This window comes from Fomitopsis serialis, assembly GCF_022376445.1.
Source record: "Fomitopsis serialis strain Sig1Antser10 chromosome Unknown B0H18scaffold_7, whole genome shotgun sequence".
In the NCBI taxonomy this organism is placed as follows: Eukaryota; Fungi; Basidiomycota; class Agaricomycetes; order Polyporales; family Fomitopsidaceae; genus Fomitopsis; species Fomitopsis serialis.
In genome coordinates, this window is record NW_025954967.1 from 344,978 (window position 1) to 366,030 (window position 21,053).

At 54.7% G+C, this 21,053-nt stretch overlaps 5 protein-coding genes across 5 annotated transcripts; 4 read left to right on the forward strand and 1 right to left on the reverse strand.

Annotated features, from left to right (window-relative positions):
* Nucleotides 1-476: 476 nt before the first annotated feature.
* B0H18DRAFT_1115207 (uncharacterized protein) lies at nt 477-2,878 on the forward strand (the record flags this gene model as incomplete). The annotated part of the gene is made up of 6 exons (XM_048033232.1): nt 477-633; nt 689-828; nt 876-955; nt 1,017-1,338; nt 1,393-2,040; nt 2,090-2,878. 6 exons carry the CDS (start codon nt 477-479, stop codon nt 2,876-2,878), a joined length of 2,136 nt encoding a protein of 711 aa, XP_047898089.1.
* A 2,689-nt stretch (nt 2,879-5,567) lies between these two features.
* Nucleotides 5,568-6,100, forward strand: B0H18DRAFT_843375 (uncharacterized protein; the record flags this gene model as incomplete). The annotated part of the gene is made up of 3 exons (XM_048039521.1): nt 5,568-5,612; nt 5,665-5,838; nt 5,897-6,100. Coding segments are annotated over 3 exons (423 nt in total), but the record flags the coding sequence as incomplete, so codon positions are not given.
* A 461-nt stretch (nt 6,101-6,561) lies between these two features.
* B0H18DRAFT_1115209 (uncharacterized protein) lies at nt 6,562-6,870 on the forward strand (the record flags this gene model as incomplete). The annotated part of the gene is made up of 2 exons (XM_048033233.1): nt 6,562-6,797; nt 6,849-6,870. 2 exons carry the CDS (start codon nt 6,562-6,564, stop codon nt 6,868-6,870), a joined length of 258 nt encoding a protein of 85 aa, XP_047898091.1.
* A 585-nt stretch (nt 6,871-7,455) lies between these two features.
* On the reverse strand, nt 7,456-15,904 carry B0H18DRAFT_1115210 (uncharacterized protein; the record flags this gene model as incomplete). Its single annotated transcript, XM_048033234.1, has 32 exons — nt 7,456-7,493; nt 7,548-8,020; nt 8,067-8,159; nt 8,211-8,284; nt 8,350-8,511; nt 8,565-8,801; nt 8,856-9,305; nt 9,362-9,589; nt 9,651-9,790; nt 9,844-9,927; nt 9,993-10,193; nt 10,253-10,394; nt 11,591-11,644; nt 11,695-11,777; nt 11,826-11,908; nt 11,953-12,047; nt 12,096-12,317; nt 12,366-12,456; nt 12,501-12,576; nt 12,644-12,734; nt 12,783-13,004; nt 13,053-13,264; nt 13,314-13,335; nt 13,384-13,474; nt 13,794-14,329; nt 14,381-14,770; nt 14,827-15,157; nt 15,214-15,293; nt 15,360-15,463; nt 15,527-15,574; nt 15,639-15,695; nt 15,754-15,904. The coding sequence occupies 32 exons, from the start codon at nt 15,902-15,904 to the stop codon at nt 7,456-7,458; spliced, it is 5,361 nt and encodes a 1,786-aa protein (XP_047898092.1).
* Nucleotides 15,905-16,743: 839 nt separating this feature from the next.
* On the forward strand, nt 16,744-18,079 carry B0H18DRAFT_870424 (uncharacterized protein; the record flags this gene model as incomplete). The annotated part of the gene is made up of 5 exons (XM_048040094.1): nt 16,744-16,938; nt 17,053-17,215; nt 17,351-17,431; nt 17,508-17,686; nt 17,735-18,079. 5 exons carry the CDS (start codon nt 16,744-16,746, stop codon nt 18,077-18,079), a joined length of 963 nt encoding a protein of 320 aa, XP_047898093.1.
* Nucleotides 18,080-21,053: the final 2,974 nt, after the last annotated feature.

Consider the following 21,053-nt stretch of genomic DNA (forward strand, 5'->3'; position numbering starts at 1 on the left):
GTGCTACCGTACCACCCAAAAGTCTGCCTGTGCGTCAAGCGTTAGTGGTCTGTCTAGCATTGGTGAAGGTGAGTGCTCTTACCTGTTCTTCTGCCAATTGCGCCAGTATTTCTTCGAGGGCGCGCCGAGTCGGAGGACTTCCTTATTGGGGCGCGCGGTCAGACCGCACGCCCCAATAAGGAAATGGGACTTAACGCCCCGAGCTTAAGTTGAGCTTCTGAGGGTCCAGCAGGCACGGACTTAGGCAGTACGCCGTAGTACCCGCTAGCGGTGATGAATACACTTGGTGCTGGTCTGCGTAGTGCCTGCGGAGTGTCTGCGTGGCCCCTGTACGCGTCAGAACGCTTATCTGCTCGTCCCGGAAGTCCGTCCAACTCCGGTCACTTGATGCAAGGTTTAATAGTTGCGGTGCGCCTTCCCATGTACAGTCCCTCGTGAGGCAGGGTTCTGACGCTCTCTCTCGCGCTGCCTTCCTCATGCATCCCTTTCGTTCTCCTACCTTCCGGCCCCTGGGCACTTTCAGGGATCGCGACACCGACGACTGGTCTGACTTGCCCGACAGTCCCCCTTCCGACAACAAGTTACCGTCTAGCGCATCGCCGAAGAACATCCTTTGGGATTTCAGGGACTTAGGTGAGTACATGTTTGTGCTTATCGTACTATCGTACGAGAAAATGACTTCCTTGAGCCGCGCCGTCGTCTCCCCCCACCAGTGTCGACGACGAGGACTACGTCGAGGCTGTACACCACTGGCCTTTCGCTCGACGCATATTTGGCGACCTATTGGACGACAGGGACTTCCCTGCCTTGTCCGACATTTTAATTCAGGTACGTGAGCGCTTTGACATGAGGGAGACCTCGCTAACTGTTAATAGACACCTGATTTTGAGCCAGAAGATTGGGTTCTCCTCCAGACGAAGTTGAGGGACAAACCGGAGATTCTTCGTCATTTCTGGTGAGTACTAGCTACGATCTCTACGGAAGTTAGAATATCTTATAACAGGTCAAATACTCAGGTTCCGTTACGATCGAGCGATGAAGACGGTGGTGTCCGGTTCCCCCAGCGGCCTGCACCAGGACGCCCTGCAAGGTTGCGTTCATAACATAGTAGAGGAGACCATCAAACCAGTTACAGTTCAGTTCCCGCTGCCCGCCGGCATGTTGGTGACGGAGAACGCGGCGAAGATGTTGGTTAGGCAGGACCACATAGAGATTCCGGACTGTATGGTAGGGCTGTCTTACCACGCCAAGCGCAAGGACCTCAGTGTCAGTTTGGGCGCTGACTGTGCAGTCGTCGAGTCTGCGAGAACGGAGAGTGTTCCGCACGTACTCGCCAAGGTGAGCACGACCTATAGCCTAACATTCTGTTAACCTTAACACATTTTTCTTTAGGTTACTGACAACATGCCAGTCCCGCTGCTTGAGCCAGAAGTGGGTGTGGGACGAACCTACGTGGAGCAAATGGCGTCAGAGGCTGGATCGGAGGGCGACGAGTCGGAGGCTGGATCAGCGGGCAACGACGTGGAGGCGGGATCAGCCGGCCACGAGGGGGAGGCCGGATCAGAGGGCGACGCGTCAGAGGAAGGGGTGCCGATGGAGACGGACGACGACGACGACGACGACGGGTCACGGACGCAGGCGGGCCCAGATAACGAGCAGGAAGGATCGTCTCCGCTCACCCCTCTATCGCCTCTCTCACCGAGCTACATCCCGTCAAACCCTCCTCTTCCCCCTCCCTTGCCACCGCTTCCTCCAGACCCGACCCGGAAGATCTCTTCCGTGGTGTTCGTCGTCATTTCCACGCAGGAGAAGGTCGTCAAAACCCCGCCACCCGACATAGACATCAGCAAGCCGGTATGGGTTGAGCTCCCCTGTCCGGACGACGAATGCATCACGGGCGGCCACGCTTACGGCGGTAAAATATACGTGGGGGAGATCCGCGCGTATATGTGGGTCTTCCAAGGTGCTGAGGATCACGCGTATCTTGTGGAGCATTGGAAAGACAATATTGAAGCCTGGGTACGCAGCGGAAAGGCTCTGGTAAGTACAGCCCTCTTATCCGGGACTGATTATACTAAATTGATATCAGCTTCTGCGGAGGAAGTACGCGACTCCTGAGCAGAAGGCTGCACTCAGGCAGTGGGAAGATCGCTGGCGCGACTGCATGCTGTCAGTGCGACAGAAAGTTCTCAACAGGATCATTGTAGGCAACGTCACCCAATGCGTCAACGATGCCGAAATAGCCGCGTACCAACAGAAGTTCAACCCGCCGCCAAATTTGAGCTTGCCTCATATCAAAGGCCCTGTAGGGATTGTACGAAGGCAAGTCTACCGTGGAAGCTGGAACATGGCAGCAGAAAGGCGAGCAAAGATGACGAACGCCTCGACCTCGTACGAAGACGACGGCCTTCCTGGCACCGTGGGCGAAGCGTTCGTTGTGGGGAAGAACCTCAAGCGAGCGCTGGACGACGGCGACTTTGAAGAAGCTGTGTCAGCACTCAAAAGACCTCACCTCGAAGACGCTCTCGCGAACAAGAAGAGCTCGCTGACGGATTCGGATTACTTAGGCTCCGGTGACGGTATGAGCGACCCCATATCGAGCGACCCCATCGCAGATCCTACGTACCGTCCGGAAGCAGACGACGGCTCGTATTCGCAGGACAGCAACCACGGGGAATCGTCGCAGGACGGTTCGGCATCCCAAGACAGCTCTTCGCAGAACGGTTCAGCGTCCCAGGACAGCTCTTCGCAGGACGGCGAGGCGTCCAGAGAAGACGAGTCTTCGCAGGAAGATGAGTCTTCGCAGGAAGATGAGTCGTCCCAGGACGGCGGCTCATCACAGGACGGTGGCTCATCGCAGGACAGTCAGGAAGACTGACCGAGTTGCGCGCGTTAGGTGTGAGCGGGCTACTCGTTGCTAGTCGCTGAAACCAGGTTCCGGCTAGACGTCTTCATTCGTGTTTTGTCTCGTTCGTTTTGTTACGCTATCGTCGCTACAATCATCGCTTCCCGTACGGCTACCTATGCTACTCGTCGTTATCTACTGTCACGCAAAACTCTCCCGTGTCCGCGTGTGTACGTATCTTTGAGGTCTATTCACTACTACAGCTCGGAGGTTACGCTGTCCGAGCTCAGGCCACATCACGAGGGGCGTCCGAAATTAGGAAGCGCCCGGTACCAAGGTGGCGGGACTTAGTTGACGCCTCCGTAGTCTCGAGTCAAGCTTCATGCAACTCACTCCGGAGGAACAAACGGATCTAACGGAGCTGTTGCTGCAAACCCCTAACCTCAACGCGCGACTTACGTCCTTGCTGCACAGACTTCCGGGCCCACACCGCGTTGAGCGACTTAACGACAACCAGCAAAGACAGTCAAGTCTTTACGCGCAGCCTGACATTGATCCGACGACTGGTGAGCTGAAATATATCGTTGTGCTGTTCACTAAACCAATGATTTTGACAGTGAATCTGGAGAACACATCTTACTGTACGGACAACAACACTGAGATTGATCCCGCCCACACAGGAGGTACGTGTCACTCTCGCACTTTACTACACACTCAGTGTGCGCTAACAGACGATATTAGCAGACGAATCTCTGACCGGCGGCACTATTGCTACTGGCCCCCAGCGGCAAACACGGGCCTCTCGACGTGCCCGCGAGCAAGCTCACCCCTACGCCCCTCAGCCAGTTGCAAGAACTGTTGCTGCAAACCGGTTTGAAAAGCCAGGCGGTGACGAACGCGCTCGAGGACTGCTCCGACAGCGACCACAGCAGCGCCTCCCTCCTTGCCCTCGAGGCGGGATACAGTTCCTCCCGCCTAACGTTGCAATGGAGTCCCACGCCTCGACGGAGTCCGAGGAGGCACCGACGCAGCAGTGGCAAAACACCTCAGAGCCAAGTCTTACCACCGGTGCCGCTGTTCACAAGTATACGTCTCTGCTTACCTCGAATCTCAACGATGCGAAGCTCCTTGACGTGTGCAAAGCGGTACAGGCAGACGTGATGCAGCTGCAGGGGTCGCCTGTTCGCCAGGATGAATCGCTACGCTCTCTGGTAGCCCGGTGCGCGCACAGCCTCAAGCTGGACGCGGCAGCGAGTTTCTGGCTGATCATCAGCCACATTAGGCTGGCCTTTAGAGTGGCAAGGTACGTCACCTTTACGGTATCTTCTCCTCGTGTTGACTGGCTCTGGTGTGAATAGCATACTTGAATCTGATGATGGCCAATCGGACGAAGGCAAGCTCACGGTGGCTGGAATTTGGCGCAGAGAATTCGAAGGCGTTGAGGGTGCGCCAGAAAAGAGAACATTTCAGGACTGGAATACTACTGGTGTGAAGTTTGCGCGACTCGCGGGAGGTGGTAAGTGTAGCTCGATTCTGTTCACAGACTAGATACTTGTCTTAAACTTCGCGCACAGGTTCTATCTATATGCTGGTGCTAGTAGCCGCTCAGAATCTCAGGGTACCTCTGGCTACCGCCAACGCACACATTGCGCAAGATTTCGGTAACCTCCTGAGGTGGCCGGACGGTAAGCTGATCATGTTCTTCATGCTGGACTGTTCTAAGACAATGTTCAGATTCGAGAACTGGACGGCTCGTAAAAAACATCATAATTCCCGCAGTAGCCCGTCTGCGAGAACAGTGTCCAATTAACCTCATCAGTATTCTGCCGCCAGCTCCCCAAGCTGGAGCGTCAAGATTGTTTCTTCCATCGGCTCTATGCGGTCATCTTGAGGCGTCGGATCGTGTATTTGACTCCTGGAAACTGAAGTGAGTATCGAGCTCTCTATTGCACTGATGTCATCACGGCATACTAATCCTTCACAGCTCGTTTTCTCTGGTGCCAAGGAACAGAGGCGTCTGGATATCGTGCTACGATGATGAGTGCGACACGAGCAACACGTTCACATATCCGTCAACCGACGAACTTGGCTCGTTATCACCGCTGACCCCAATCGACTCCCCCGTCCCTCAGGAGTTCGACTTACCAGACCACAGGGTCGATTCCCCGCTCAGGCTATCTCCCGTCCCTCCGCAGTTAGAAGAAATCGTGGTTCGCATCCAGTATGACGAGCAGCGGGAGGATAACCAGCGCTATCCAGGACCGCGTGGCGACAGAGAGAAGAATATTGTCTGGACAGAACGAGCTCGTCAACATGCGTCTAACTGCGTTCAACCGGCAAGCTTTGAGGGTCTCCAGACTGAGGTATGCGGTGAATTGATTCTCAATTCCGTATCAAACTTGAACCCTACTTTTACAGCTCGATTGTTTGTACTCTGAAGGAAAGAGAATCAGGGACGACTCATACGTGCGCGTACCCTTAGAACTTGTAAGGTCAGTAGTAGTTCTAGTATTGCCCTAGTTACCTGTGATGCTGCAATTACTCACGAGGTACAACTCACAGAGACGTGCTGACATTCAGAGGCGCAAACAACAGTCTCGTAGTGTCGATCTGCACGTCGATGTCGGAAGCTATGGCAGCTGATCTGACGGAGCGGCTGGTCGTGTGCTTCGATACCGATCCTTTGAACGACGTGGACACTGCGACGCAAACACAGCACGACTTTGAAGCTATTCATTTCTCGTGGTACAACCGCCACGCCACAAAGGTCTGAATACTTGTGCCGTGCTTGACGTTCACTAACGATGCCGTCTGTATAGGGCCACGATGCGCCCTCGGACGTACCGCCACAAATGATGAGAAAGTCGGGACGCTCTAGGACCAACTACCGTCAAATGATACCGTATCCGTCCAAAGATATGGTGGTCCATGAGCCCATCTATCAGGCAATGGAGCGCATTCTGGGCGATGTGTTCAGCTGGATAGATACTAAGGTAAACTCAATTTCCGTATTCTACTGGTACTGTGAACGTGTTAATCTAGTACGAGTAGGTGCAGATGATCCTTCCAGGCGTATACCGTCATCTCGAGGCAACGTCCAGCATCCTCCCTAACCACCAGCAGTCGCTGGTCAACCCGTTCGTGGGTTTGGTCATCAACGTCAACGTCGCAACCTACGCCCACAGAGACAGCAAGGACGACACTGTCTGTGTCGTCCTTGCTGTTGGCAATTTCGAGGGCGGCGAGTTGTACCTGCACGAAGCAGGCCTGGTCATACCGCTGCGTCATGGCCATTTCGTCATTTTTCCTTCATGCAAACTCACACATTTTAATCTACATTACAAGGGGCGACGGGCTTCAATAGTGCTACATACGGACCGAGAGATGTTACGCTGGGCAGAAAGCGATAGGAACGGCTGGGCTTCCAATGTCTATTTCCACTAACCTAGAAGTAACGAGTGTTGTTGACATGTAGAGTCAGATAGTTAAGTAAATGAACGTGTGTTTCTTTCTTAAAAGACATGCTGGTCTTGCGGCAATAAACTCAACTCACGGACAACGTCGTACTCCCGTGATCTTGCGCGGACCTCCTTGGGCAACGGCTTACCGCAACTCGGCGCCCGATTGCTCGGCGCCGCGTCGTGACTTCAACGTTCGCACTTTCCCTCCTCTGCTCGCTGGGCTTGCTCATCTCTCTCTGATCTTGGACCGGCACCATGTCTCCGCGAACTCGCTCCGCCGACTCGAAGAAACTCACCGCTCAGGCGAAAGCGACAGGATCGCGGGCTCGAAAGACCAACAAGGTAACCAAGACGCCAAATTCGAGCAAGGCGGCTTCCAAATCAGGCGGCGAGGCCCCGCTGTCCGCGAAGGAGCAGAAGCAACTCGAGCTGTTGCTCCGGAGACAGTCAGTTCAGAAAAAGAGTAAGGATGAGGAACATCAGGCGGGTGAGTGCGTTCTGCACGGCTGTTGAAAATAATTGATGAACGAATCTATACTCAGGGGTGCGCAAGAGGACGGCTGAGATGACTCGCAAAGAACAAGGATCGGAGGATGAACATGCATCAGGAAAAATCAATATGTCTTTTTCCTACATATTCAGTCATAATAGGTGCATTGAAGACAAAAAGCATGCTGAAGAGCCTAAAGACCAATTTACACAAGTCCCCCTTTCAATTCTGCAAAAGAAGTTCCACCAATCTTGTTTAAGCATGCTTTAGTGCGATGAGGATGTGTAATGTAGCACCATTTTGCTGTACTTATTGTTGCTTTTTGTCACTGATTCTGTCTTCATGTGACTCAAATCCATTCGCAAATATGCACCTTGTGCATTAGGCATGATCCACACGACGATGATATTGGTACAACAATGTTCAGTACTACTTATACAACATGACAACAACACCGAGATGACAAGCCACGACTCGGAGCAACTATACATACCACTAAGACAACATTGATGGCAGAGCGACCGACTCGGACCGACCGACCGACACACCCTTGAACGCAGTACCATATACTACACTTGATGGTCAATAGTAGAGCGAGATGATTGAATGAGCAAATGCTTCAATTCTGTAGATGACTGATTGACTTACCATCGACCTACTCAGGCCCCGCCGTTCGTGGATGCTCCACTGCCACGGTCTGGAAAATGTTGAATGGGATCATGTAGGTGGCAAGTGACGACTGAACACGCACCTTCTCCAGACCCGCGGAGTTCATCGATCTCAGTCTGAACCCCTTCACCGCCTTCGCCAGAGAGTCCGGCGCCCCCTTCGTCCTCACTGTGGCCCTGTCCACCCGCTTCACCGCCCTCGCTGCCGTCAGAGTCGCGCCGTTGGTGGTTCTGTGACTTCGAAGTCGACGCGCCTGCACCGCGAGTCTTCCTCGATGGACTGGGTGGATTCTTCGCAGCCTGCGAAGAATTCGGTGTCTTCGCGCTTTTCGATGAGCCGGACGGCTTGCCCGCGGTCTTCGATGATGTGGTGGATTTATTGCCCTTCTTCGCGGTGCTCGACGGCGGCTTGGTCGCAGCCTTCGATGTGCCGGGCTTGTCGCTGCTGCTCTGCGCCTTTGATGCACGCAACTGGAGCAAAGGGATGAAGCTGCCCGGCTGCTCATCGCTGTCCGTCACTCCCTCGAGCGCGTTGGGGCCAGCGTTGAGACGATTGCTGTATGTGTGGTCAGTAACAATTTCCGTCTAGATTCAAAACTTACCTGATGTGCTTCCATATGAGCTCTCGCGTCTCTTCGAGGTACTCGCTGGCACTGTCTTCCAGAGTCTCTAGGATGGCCATCGTGCCATCCCACCTATGGTTGGTGAGCTTTCACCATTTGCAATAGAACTTAAGAATTACTTACTTGGCCGCGAAAAGCTTGCCGGAGAAAAATATGGACTGGTTGTGCGACGTTACCTCCATCAGTGCTGCCTCGATCTAGTTTACAATTGTATGAGTAGCTTAACTTAGAGCAGGAACTCGACGAGGATGCGGATACGTACCGCGTTGCATGCGAGGGCGATGAGGTTGAAGGGCATCTTGCTGAACTCATCCAGGGCCGCATTGATGTTCGCATCGCCGCGTCCTGCCAGGCCGTAGTACTGGTAGATGAGCTCAGGGATGCATTCGTTTCGGAATGGCTCCGTGGGCTCGACCTTGGTAAGCTAGGATTGCAGTGAGCTCGCTCTGACGTGTTGCACCCTGTGTGAGCACGTACCTCTCGATCCAGCTTTTTCTTGCGATCGAAGTGGAACTCTACGCCCCCGAAGACGAAGTTCGCGATGTTGCGTGTCCCGGAACCGTCATTCACTTCCGTTGGGTGCGTCTCGAGAAGCCAAACGACGACCTCGGTCCTTTGAGGAACTGTCAGGCTGCCAAGCTTGAAGGTCTGCTCTATCACTTGCTTCGCCTTCCTCTTGAGCTCGTTCCGAGTCTGTGATGAGCAAGTCCAGACCTGGAAAGAATCAGAGCCTCCGACTTTCGTGAATTATAATGAGTGTGAGCTCACCACGGAGTAGGCCTTCGCTCTCAAAGCGGCTCGTTCCGAGTCCTCGTCACCATCCGAGCTCGCATCGCCATTCGCTTTCTTCTTGTCTTTCTGGGTGTGATCCGCTTCCTTCTTGTCTTTCTTCTTGTCGTCCTTCTTGTCGGCCAGCAGCCAAAACGCGGCCTTGATGTCGGCAGCATGGTTGCCAGTCCCTCGTCTGTCATAAGCGTCGCGAACACTGTCACGGATTAGTATATCCCTCCTTGGCAGCCGCTTGGACGCGACTGAAGCCTCCTTCGTCCACGCCGAGTTGAGCGCAATGCGTAGTCGCAGACAATTTTGCGCGGCCGAGACGAGAGTCCTGACTTTGGCTGGTAAGTCGGCGACCCTGGCGCGACTGCTGCTGTCTCGACCACTGCCCGTCGACTTGGCGAGAGCCGGCTTGCTTTGCGCCCTCGTCTCAGACACGACCTGCAGATAGTCAATGCGATGCTAATCACGACCAATAAACCAGAGAGGATACTCACTACCACATCGCCCTCGTCCTCGCCCTCATCGTCTCCGTCCTCCGACTCTTGAGACTCAGGCCCTACATCGTCGACGTCGTCCTCATCCTCGACCTGACTCCCATCGTCGCCTGCGTCATCGTCATAAGCATCATCGCTGCCTCCGCCATCGCTGTCTTCGTCTGATTTGGGGTCATGCTCGCTCTCGACCGAGTCATCCTTGCCTGTTGCTCGGGCCTTACCCTTGTCCTGACGATGTGAAACAGAGCTATGTCTTAGCCTTCGCACAGTACGAGAAATCACTGCCTACCTTCCCACTCACCGGCAGTGCCTTCGGTTTGGCAGTACCGTGAGTGGACTTGCCACCGCCAGACTTAGGTTTTGTCGGTTTCAGCACACCGCCCTTACGACTACTGCCAGCGTTCTCCCTGGCTTCACGCCGCCCCCCGACTACACATTTGATAGCTTAGCCAATAATAATGTGGATATATGAAGTGAATTACTCAGTGTTTGTGCAACATTCTCCTCGGCGGGATCCAAGGACGTCTCGGGTCTCGCGAATTTACCGTATGCCGGCTTCGGTTTGGCTTGGTAGAAATGCAGCGGTCTAGTCAGTAATGTGTACGTACAGCAGACCATGGTTGCCACGTACGTCGAGTGGTAGTAGGCTGCTTACTAGTAGTGTCATCCTCCATCTCGACATCTTCTGGCGTGTCTTCGACTGCCTTATCCTGCTCATCGGCTTCCGCCTCGTCCTCCACCACAGCACGCTTCTTCTTTTTTGTTTTCGGTTGCTCTTCATCACTCAATAATTCTTCTTCGGCCATTATCTTCGACGCCCTCTTCCGGACCTCTTTCAAGCAGGCCATCAGCGATAACAGTTAGGTTCATTGCAGCACAAACGACGCTCACGAGTAGTGCGTCGCTCCTTCTCCTTCTCCTTCTCCCTTTCCTGACCCTTCTTCTTGGCGGCCACTTCTTTCGCCTTGCCCTTCGTGAATTTACTATTTTTCATGGAGCCGCCTGCGGCCTGGTGTTGGTCGACCTGGTCGACCTGGGCGTTTCGGAGCCTTGTTCGGTTGCAACCGATCGGGTGACGCGCTTCGAGTCGGGCATGCCTGAATACGTAGCCAGAACACGGAGAGAGGAAAGACAGAGGATAGACTGTAGTGATATGAGAAACAAGAGACGCACCGTGGAATTTTACGTAGACGCTGCGAACTTCAACGATCGATGTGAGTGATGTTCATAGAGTCCGAGCGCTGTCAACCATGGGAAAGCGCTCATGGTATTCGCCAAAACGCGCAAGTTGAGTGAGGACGAGTGAAGCTATGTAGATACTAATAAATAAAAGTGGCGTTAGTAGAGCAACCATTGCGCTCCTCCAGCCACTTAATCATTTCTCTGTCCGTGTGCAATACAATGAAAGCCCGACGACCTTTGAAGTGTGAGTTTAAATGCGTCAATTTGCACGATGGAAATATCACGAAATCGCCGTTGCGAAGAGGTAGTATGACCAGACCTGGTTCATACAACTTGAACACAAGTTCGCCTCTGTCGATCGGAACTGTTGAGATATCGCTGCATAGGTTGCTAGCGGAGATCCCCACATGGCTCAGGTTCATGACTATGAAGTTAGCAAAGGGTGGCAGTGAAGTCGCGGCGCCGCGGAGTCACGTCTAGTACCCTTGACAGACCCACATAGCCTCTTGATCGCAGTGGTGCATCCTGCCCTACCCTGCCTCCTGGACTGCGAATACGATCCTCTACCAACCTTATCGAGCACTGCGAGGCTACTAGTGTTAGACAACTCAGATCAGCAGACAGATCAGCCACGTCATAGTCGTTAAGAACCACATATTATTGTACTGAATACAACCGCCGTACAATTCAATACTACCTGGGCACTACATCAGGCTCGCGCGAGCTACATGCATGTCGATCTTCCGTACGTCCGGCACTGCTCCATGAGCTCGGGCTCAAATTGTGCTTGCGTGGTCTAAGGCGCGTAGGCTCATCGTGTGTATGCGGCGAGCTGGTCAGGGAGGCGCATCGTGAATTCTGGAACGATCGATACTCCTGCATGGGATGTTGGTGCTTGGCGGCCCAGCAATCCTCGGGAGTGATGTGGTAGGGTCATCCTCGACGTGCCTGTACGCATTGGACTGAGGCCTGTCGGGCTGCTGGTCAACGGGCCCTTGCGCACTGTGTGCTGGTTCACGTTCCGGTGGGCGCCTAGCGGGTACTCACCGAGTGGTCCTGCTTGTTGGGGCTGGTCAAGCCGGACATGCGTTCACCGTATTGCTGTGCGACGGGTGGTCGTATCCGTACGCATCGGCCGTATCCGTACGCACCGGTGCGTGGTTGCTGGGGCTGGTCAAGCCCGGCATCGTATTGGTGTGCGACGGATGGTGGTACCCGTACCCGTCGGTCGTATCTGTACGCATCAGTCGTACCCGCACGCATCGGCCGTATCCGTACGCACCGGTGCGTGGTTGCTGGGGCTGGTCAAGCCCGGCATCGTATTGGTGTGCGACGGATGGTGGTATCCGTACCCGTCGGTCGTATCTGTCCGCATCGGCCGTACCCGCACGCATCGGCCGTATCCGTACGCACCGGTGCGTGCTTGCTGGGGCTGGTCAAGCCCTGCATGCGCTCGCCGTATTGGTGTGCGACGGATGGTGGTATCCGTACCCGTCGGTCGTATCTGTACGCATCAGTCGTACCCGCACGCATCGGCCGTATCCGTACGCACCGGTGCGTGGTTGCTGGGGCTGGTCAAGCCCGGCATCGTATTGGTGTGCGACGGATGGTGGTATCCGTACCCGTCGGTCGTATCTGTCCGCATCGGCCGTACCCGCACGCATCGGCCGTATCCGTACGCACCGGTGCGTGCTTGCTGGGGCTGGTCAAGCCGGGCATGTGCTCGTCGTATTGGTGTGCGACGGATGGTCGTACCCGTACCCGTCGGTCGTATCTGTACGCATCAGTCGTACCCGCACGCATCGGCCGTATCCGTACGCACCGGTGCGTGCTTGCTGGGGCTGGTCAAGCCCTGCATGCGCTCGCCGTATTGGTGTGCGACGGATGGTGGTATCCGTACCCGTCGGTCGTATCTGTACGCATCAGTCGTACACGCACGCATCGGCCGTATCCGTACGCACCGGTGCGTGGTTGCTGGGGCTGGTCAAGCCCGGCATGCGCTCGCCGTATTGGTGTGCGACGGATGGTCGTATCTATGCCCGTCGGTCGTATCTGTACGCATCAGTCGTACCCGCACGCATCGGCCGAATCCGTACGCACCGGTGCGTGCTTGCTGGGGCTGGTCAACCCGGACATGCGCTCGCCGTATTGGTGTGCGACGGATGGTGGTATCCGTACCCGTCGGTCGTATCTGTACGCATCAGTCGTACCCGCACGCATCGGCCGTATCCGTACGCACCGGTGCGTGGTTGCTGGGGCTGGTCAAGCCCGGCATCGTATTGGTGTGCGACGGATGGTGGTATCCGTACCCGTCGGTCGTATCTGTCCGCATCGGCCGTACCCGCACGCATCCGCCGTATCCGTACGCACCGGTGCGTGGTTGCTGGGGCTGGTCAAGCCCTGCATGCGCTCGTCGTATTGGTGTGCGACGGATGGTCGTACCCGTACCCGTCGGTCGTATCTGTACGCATCAGTCGTACCCGCACGCATCGGCCGTATCCGTACGCACCGGTGCGTGCTTGCTGGGGCTGGTCAAGCCGGGCATGCGCTCGTCGTATTGGTGTGCGACGGATGGTCGTACCCGTACGCATCGGCTGTATCCGTACGCACCGGTGCGTGCTTGCTGGGGCTGGTCAAGCCCGGCATGCGCTCGCCGTATTGGTGTGCGACGGATGGTCGTATCTGTGCCCGTCGGTCGTATCCGTACGCACCGGTGCATGCCTGTTGGGTCTGGTCAAGCCGGGCATTGGTGTGCGACGGATGGTCGTACCCGTACCCGTCGGTCGTAGTATCTATACGCATCAGTCGTACCTGTACGCATCGTTCGTATCCGTACGCACCGGTGCGTGGTTGCTGGGGCTGGTCAAGCCCGGCATGCGCTCGCCGTATTGGTGTGCGACGGGTGGTCGTATCCGTACGCGTCGGTCGTATCTGTAAGCATCAGTCGTCTCCGTACGCATCGGTGCGTGCTTGTTGGGGCTGGTCAAGCAACAAATCGAATAACTGCGATAGCGATGGTACAAGATAGCATGAGCGATAGCGACAAAGAACCAAGGCATCTAAGGGACGACTACGTCAATCTTACACCGCTGGAGACTACACAGACGAGAGCTAGAGAACTACCGTTATTCGTACACTGGTCTCCTGGATGATACAACAAGCGAGGTGAGACGATCGGAGACACTATGATCACGACTGAGACGACGGGGGCGACGAGGGCGACGGGGACGACGCATACGAACGAGCTCACCCGCGGGAGGTACTCGGTCCATCGCGAGCACGATCGTTGGTGCCCTCCGAGTCGTCTTCGCTGCTGTCACCGACACCCTCCCCACGCTTGCGTTTGAGATAATTGTTCTCCAGACGATCTAGGCGAGCCATGATGTCTTCCCCCTTCGAATTGCGCCCCCGCTTCCCGGGTTTGCTGCCCTGCGAAACGGTCGCGTCTTGACCGGTGATCCTCGAGTTGTCGCAGAGGCGTTCACTTGCAGTGCCGTATGCGCCCAACCGGATCTCGCGAACAAGACGAGGAATGCAGTCGTCAAAGTTCAGAGTTTCCTCGGGCGGATTGAGGAGGCGCAGCAGGTATATGCGAAGTTGTCCGAGCCGCTTTTCATGTTCCTCTGGGGGGAGGTCCATCAGCGCCGTGTCGATGGTCTGCTCATTCTCATCGAGCATCAGTTGGCCCGCCAACAAGGCTAGTTTCTCCTTGTAGGCTTGCACGACCTTGCCCATGAACGCCTCGACCTGCAGCTGCTGCGCCTCATTATACGAATCGAGGAGAGGCTTGCTAGAGTGTCAGTGGATTTGAAGTCACAACAGAACACGCTGACTTACGATTGCAAGGCCCCTAGCGACCCACTCCTCCATCGGCCACTTCGCCTTCACGCCCTCCCTAAAGATTTCCAGTTGGTCGAGGGGGATGTGAAACCAATAGACGCGAACAGCGCCGAAGAAGACTTTGCCCTTCGCGACGAATGGACCCGCTTTGTGTATCAACTCCGGGTACGTCTTCAGCATCTTGTTGTAGGCGTCGGCATCGAATTTCAGGTCTTTGAGTCGATGATAACCGATCCCTGGCGATGACCACTTCGCCTTCTCGCTACCGGTCTTCTGCAGCTCCTGGATCCTGAAGCAGTTGAGGGCGATGAGGTTCAGTGAGTCTTCATCGTCATCGTCGACCTCCTCATCTCGATAGGCTACGAACCGGTCCGCCATCTCCAAGATCTGCCGTACCAGCTAGATTGAGTAGACTGCACCGATGATTAGTTAAAATTTCTGACCTTATTGAGTACGCCTTCCGTAGCGCCTTCGTATTCGGTGTACGTAGGCTGAGACTGCGCCGTCTCGTCCAGAGAAGTGATGACCAGTTCGCTGCCCACTTTGATTGCCTCGACGGCGTCGGCGATCTTCTTCTTCCCTCCTTTTCCACGCACAGACGCGTAGTCCGCGGTATCGTCAGAAATACCGAGGAGCCTTCGTAACCACACCGGCGGAAGGAAGTATTCAACGAATCGCTCGTGGAGCATCAACTTCTTCAATGCACCGAGACGGTTGTGTAGGTGAGTTGGCGACATCGTTGTTAATTCGTTCTTCTCTGGATCATAATCAAAACTACGATATCATGTTCGAAATTATTATTTGAATCTGTTCGAGAAATCAGTACCCACCTGTACCGGTTTAGCTCGTCGTGGGTCTGAAGCCACTCCTGCAATGCCTTCCACTCTGTCTCAGTGAAGCCGGTGACCACCTGCACAGTGTAATAACAATTTAAATCTCACAGGTATCGAACTGCTAAACGGCAAATAACACTTACGAACTCGCCTGCGGCGTAGGGAAGCTCGTTGTAGCGATCCCCGAACGCCTTTCGGACTACCTCAGGGTATTGTTCCTCCTTGTCGGTCTCGATCTCCTCGATAGCTAGCAGATGTCGATCATCAGTGGATCGCGTAGGTATGCCTGTAGTAGGCACGTCATACGTACCAGGCTCCTTATTGACTGAGTTCGACTTGTCTCTGGTCGGGCTAATCTCTACCGATTTGATGCCGCACATTAACGAGCGCGCTGCGTGGAGATGGCGCATCCGGATACTCACCTGGCTCGGCAGAGCTTGCTTTCTTGAAATTGTTAGAGTGTTTAGACCTGGATCTTGCTATATAATGAATCTGTCAGTACCAACGAAGCGACGATAAAATTCTGTAAGTACTCACCTTCAAGGCTCGTGGCCTGAGATTGGTAGCTCGAGTAAGCGCTGTCCCCCTTCAAGCTGTCGTTGCCATTGGTAAGACGAGGAGAGATGGATAGAGGTGAGCGGATGGTGTGAGGGACAGAGCGAGAGCGAACGATAGAAGTGGGAGACATCTTCGTTCACGATGGTGACTCAGAGTATGAGGACCCTCAAGAACCTGCCTGGGGCCGGCCGCCACTCAGGCAAAGGAGCTAAGCATGTCGTCAAGTGACCGGCCTAGCATGTGCAACGCCGGCACAGCCTCCCCTCAGAGTCCGCAGAGAATTTGTGGCCTTACTGTATGCGTTCTTCGTGTTCTCACTATGCCATCGCGTGCCCCGCCCAATTGGCTCTTCCAGCTTGTGTTACTCACGCTGGATCTTCGCTACCCCCATTACAGCCAGACGCACTTCCACGGCGGACCGGATTCATCTGTTGTATTAAAGCGGCACAGGCCCTGCTTTCTCCGCTGTGCCTGTGGCATGTGACAGCTGATGCGCCACAGCTGTCACACGCCACAGCTCGCGATGTCGCATAGCATTGAAGTCCGTAAGGAAGAGAAAAAAAGCTGAAGTACACACCTTGGGTAGGTTTCCAATACACGCCAACTCCTATGCGATCAAGATGATCGAGTGTGACCTACAACAAACGGTAAACTGGTCAGTTCAGCATCACGTAGGTATTAGGAGAAAGGATGAATGTTACCAACGCCCTAGCGCTGTCGGGTCCGAGACGAACATGAAGGTTGAACGTTGAACGTTGAAGGAGAAACGCACCGTGCAACGCGCTTCGTCTGACGCTCACAAACGCCCTAGAGTAACGTAATGACATATGAAGGGTGGTTGCAATTTATGCAATGAGTTTCAAAATTTTGGCCCCTCCCTCGTTCGCTTTCCTCTCGGCCCTCATTCCCAGTGCGTATTTATTCCTCTGCTGTGTTTTTGTGAGCCTAAAATCAGTTTATGGGCTAGGTATGGTGAAGCGAAAGCGCACCTTCGACGAGCTCCTCGGCGATACATGCGGCGCTTGTCACCAACCATTCCGAACGACGCAGGGCCTCTGCGCTCACCAGACCATGAGCAAGAAATGCTCATGGTATAAGAAAGGAAAACTAAAAGAAATTTTTACCGTCAAGGACCATCCGGTAGCGTTGGAAGACGGCGTGATAGTTGAGCACACGCGGTAAGCTCCTAGAAGTCCCTACAGGGTTTGGACAATTAAAATAATGCGTACATTCAGGCGCACCGACCTTTCGAGCAGACCCGACCATTCTGGCGACGAGTCAGAGCATGTCCCCAATCCATCACCTGAAGAGGACGCAAATGAAGACCTTGAAGAAGAAGAAGAGGACGATGAGGACCTCTCGTCACTTTACGATTTCATAGAGGTCTGCGCACCTTCCAAGCCGCCGGGCGATCCAGGAGGGTACGGAGACGGACACGATGGTGGAGGTGGAGGTGGACACGGTGATGGCGGCGGCAACACAGGCAGCGCTGCAGCAGGGCCATCAACTTCGAATAGTACAAGACGAACTGCGCTCTCGCTGGATGACGACCACGACGAGCGAGTAGTAGACGAAGATGTAAGCGCAGGCAAGGTTACCGGCGTAGACGAAGAGGTGCGCAGAAGATGGCTGGAGGGAAGGGAAGGTGGACGTTCAGGTTAGTAAGGGATGCTGACACACACCTATGACGACTTGCATTCTGACTGTTGAACTAGGATTAGCAAGTCAAGTAGTTGTCGAGAACGCAGGAGAAACGCGAGCGGAAGACGCGACAGACGGTGAGGGTACAGCAAAGCAGCCGAAGAACCCATGGGAGCCCTTCGAGTCCGAGATGGACTGGCGGTTCGCTTCATGGGCAATCCAGGAAGGACTAACCCAGGGTTCCATAGACAGAGCGTTGGAAATACCCGGGGTGAGTACTTGCACTTCCCTGAAGATGATACTAGCTGACGTACCTCAGTTCAAGGAGAGACTCGGCTTGTCATATCACAACAGTCGATCCCTCCTCCAACGTGTGGATTCTCTGCCCGAGAGGGCGGAGTGGATTGAACGGTGCCTCTCGTTCAAGGACCGACCGAACGAGAGGCACCTTCTTCAGTTTCGCGACATAATCCAGGCTATACGCACGTTGCTGGGAAACCCGGAACATACTGATCAAATTGTGTATCGACCCCGGCGAATCTTTTCAGACGCTTCGAGGAAGCATCGCCTCTACAACGAGATGTGGACTGGCCGTTGGTGGCATGCCGTTCAAGTGAGTGCTCTTACATCAGTTCATCGGCCCAAATTTCTGAAGCACCTGTAGAGCATCTTACCTGTAGGCTCTACTGTAGCACCTGTCATTATCGCTACCGACAAAACTCAGTTGACGCAATTCTCGGGGAACAAGGCTGCTTACCCGGTCTACATGACACTCGGCAATATACCGCGTGCTCTAAGGCGTAAGCCGTCTGAGCATGCATGTATACTCATAGGCTACCTTTCGGTCGACAAGGTCAGCTCGGACGCATTACGCAGCGCAAGCAACGCGCCCTTGTGCAGCAATTATTCCACGCGTCCGTGCGTGCGATCTTGGAGCCACTGGTCGCTGCAGGAAAGGAAGGAATCGACGTGACATCGGCCAATGGGAGGTTCGAAGAGTGCACCCGATCCTCGCAGCATATGTCGCGGATTATCCAGAGCAGTGCCTGGTCACTTGCGCCAAGTCTGGGACTTGCCCCAAGTGCCAGGTACCGGAGGAGCTGCTCGAATCCGGCAAGCCAGGTACGCCGCGTACTTCCCTCTGGACATTGGATGTCCTGCGCCGCGCCAGCGAGAAGACGCAAGGCAAGACGAGCTCGAACGCGTACACTCGAGCCTGTCAAGACCTCAACGTATCCGGCTACGTCGTGCGCCCGTTCTGGCGCGATCTTCCGTACACCGACATCCATTCGTGCATAACCCCTGACGTACTACATCAATTGTACCAGGGTGTTTTTAAGCACATCGTCGAATGGTGCACTCAACTTGTCGACGAGCACGAGCTCGACAGGCGCATCCGCTGCCTTCCGCCTGCGTTCGGTACCCGCCACTTCAAGAACGGGATTTCCTCCCTATCCCAGGTCTCGGGGACCGAGCGTAAGCACATGGCTCGCATACTGCTTGCCTGTCTGGTCGGCAAGATACCGAAGAAAGCAATCCTCGCTTTCAGGTCTATTCTAGACTTCATTTATCTCGCACAATACACTACTCACGACGACACGACGCTCCAGTACATGGAGGACGCCCTCAAGACCTTCCACAGCAACAAGAACATTCTCGTCGATCTCGGAGTGCGCGATCATCTTAATATTCCGAAGTTCCATTCATTACTTCACTACGTTGACGCAATCCGACTACTAGGCTCTACGGATAACTACAACACGGAGGCGTTTGAACGTCTCCACATCGACTACGCGAAGAAAGGGTGGAGAGCATCAAACCATCGCGATGCGCGTCCGCAGATGGTTCGTTGGCTGGCACGACAGGAGAAGATGGTCGTGCTCAGCTCAACCATCCACCGCTGGCTCAGGAGTACTGGCCGAGAGCCTGCAGACGACGTCAGTGACAGTGACACAGGCGACTCCGAGCAAGACCGGATACCAGGCTCTCGAATCAACTGTCGAATTAAATTACCCAAGCATCCCACTGCACCCCTCCAGGCTCTCCGTACTATTGTCGACAAACACCGAGCTCCCGGCTTCATCGACACCCTCGCGCAGTACATCTACACACTCAAGAACGGACGCTCTCTCACCTCGTCCCAGCTTCAGCATGCAGTCGACCGCATGCCTTTCCAACGCCTCGACGTGTTCCACGGATTCAAATTTGCTCCTGAACCGTTGACGGACGACGCGTTGGAGACGGACGCGGTGAAAGCAAAGCCCGCCACTGCTGGACAAGCAGCACGTTTCGATACTGTAGTTGTACTGCAGGGAGAGGATGCCGAAGCCACTGGATTGCAAGGTAACTACCTCGGGTTTTTTCGTAGACGGCTCTTCTAACTTGAATATAATCACTGAGTACAGGTACCAGGATCGGACGCGTCAAGGTTATATTCAAGCTACCTACTAGTGACATTAGAGACCCTCGCACCCTCCAGCCGCTGCAACCTCCATTGGAATGGGCTAGCCAAGGGCCTCTCGCCTACGTTGAATGGTTTTCTAAGCTACCAGCCCAAGCTGATCCGATACATATGATGTATCCTGTACACAAACCTCCCCTTCGCGCGAACGGCAAGCCCGTCGGTGATATCATTCCTTTGTCACTCATTCGCCAATCATGTCAGCTTGTCCCCTGTCCTCCTGGAGCACGCGCCGTGGCGAACCTACCTGATGATTGGGACACCCATACCGTCCTCGATCAGGCGCACAAGTTCTGGCTCAATAATTGGACATCCAAGTACGCCTATCAGACACTTTGGTAGAGTAATCAACGTAGCAATACAATTCCGTCCTGTAATTCCAGTTACACAAATATCTGAATGACTAGTAGCAACGCTTCATGATTCTTCAAACCGAATTCCGCACTTCATACCACTCAAGAGTACTCGCCACCTTGAGTCGATTGCTCTCGGCGTTCTCCGGAGTGGGCGCTTCGCACTGCTGTCCTCGTCAACAAGTGCAGACCACCTCTGCTACTTCGCTCACCTGCCTTCTCGTCTGTTCGCCTCTACCCGCCCGTCTACGACCTAGCTCAGCAGCGAGCTTACTATTCTGCTGACTTGTGCTCTCGGTACCCTTCTTTCTCTCTCGGCTGTCGACTTCTCGTTCTCCCGGTCGTCCGACCACCCGCTCAACCTGGCGCTTGCATTCTGCTCCCTCGCTCAGGCTCGTCTTCTCGCCTGCCCGCCCTCAACTGTCTATCTACGTACTTTTCCGACTGCCTGCTATCTCTTCTACTGACCTGTTGTAACAGCTGCCTTCTTTCTCTCTCGGTTGTCCACTTCTTGCCCTCCCAGTCTGACCACCCACTCAGCCGGGTCGCTTGCTCTCTCGCCCGTCTGCATGTCTCTGGCCTGCCCGCTTTCTTTCATACCATTCGTTAACTTGTCAGCCCATGTGCACGGTCATCCACAAGCTGGCCTGCCCACCTGTCGTGTATATCTGTGCGTTCAGTGTCTCCCCGCACATCTGTTTGCCTTGGTGCGTATTGCGTATGTCGTTCTTCTGTCGCCCGCAGATGTTTGTATGATCTAATTTCGGTGTGATGGGCCGGCCTCGAGAGGGTTGTGCAAAGAGCGAGGAGGGAGCCAGGTACGT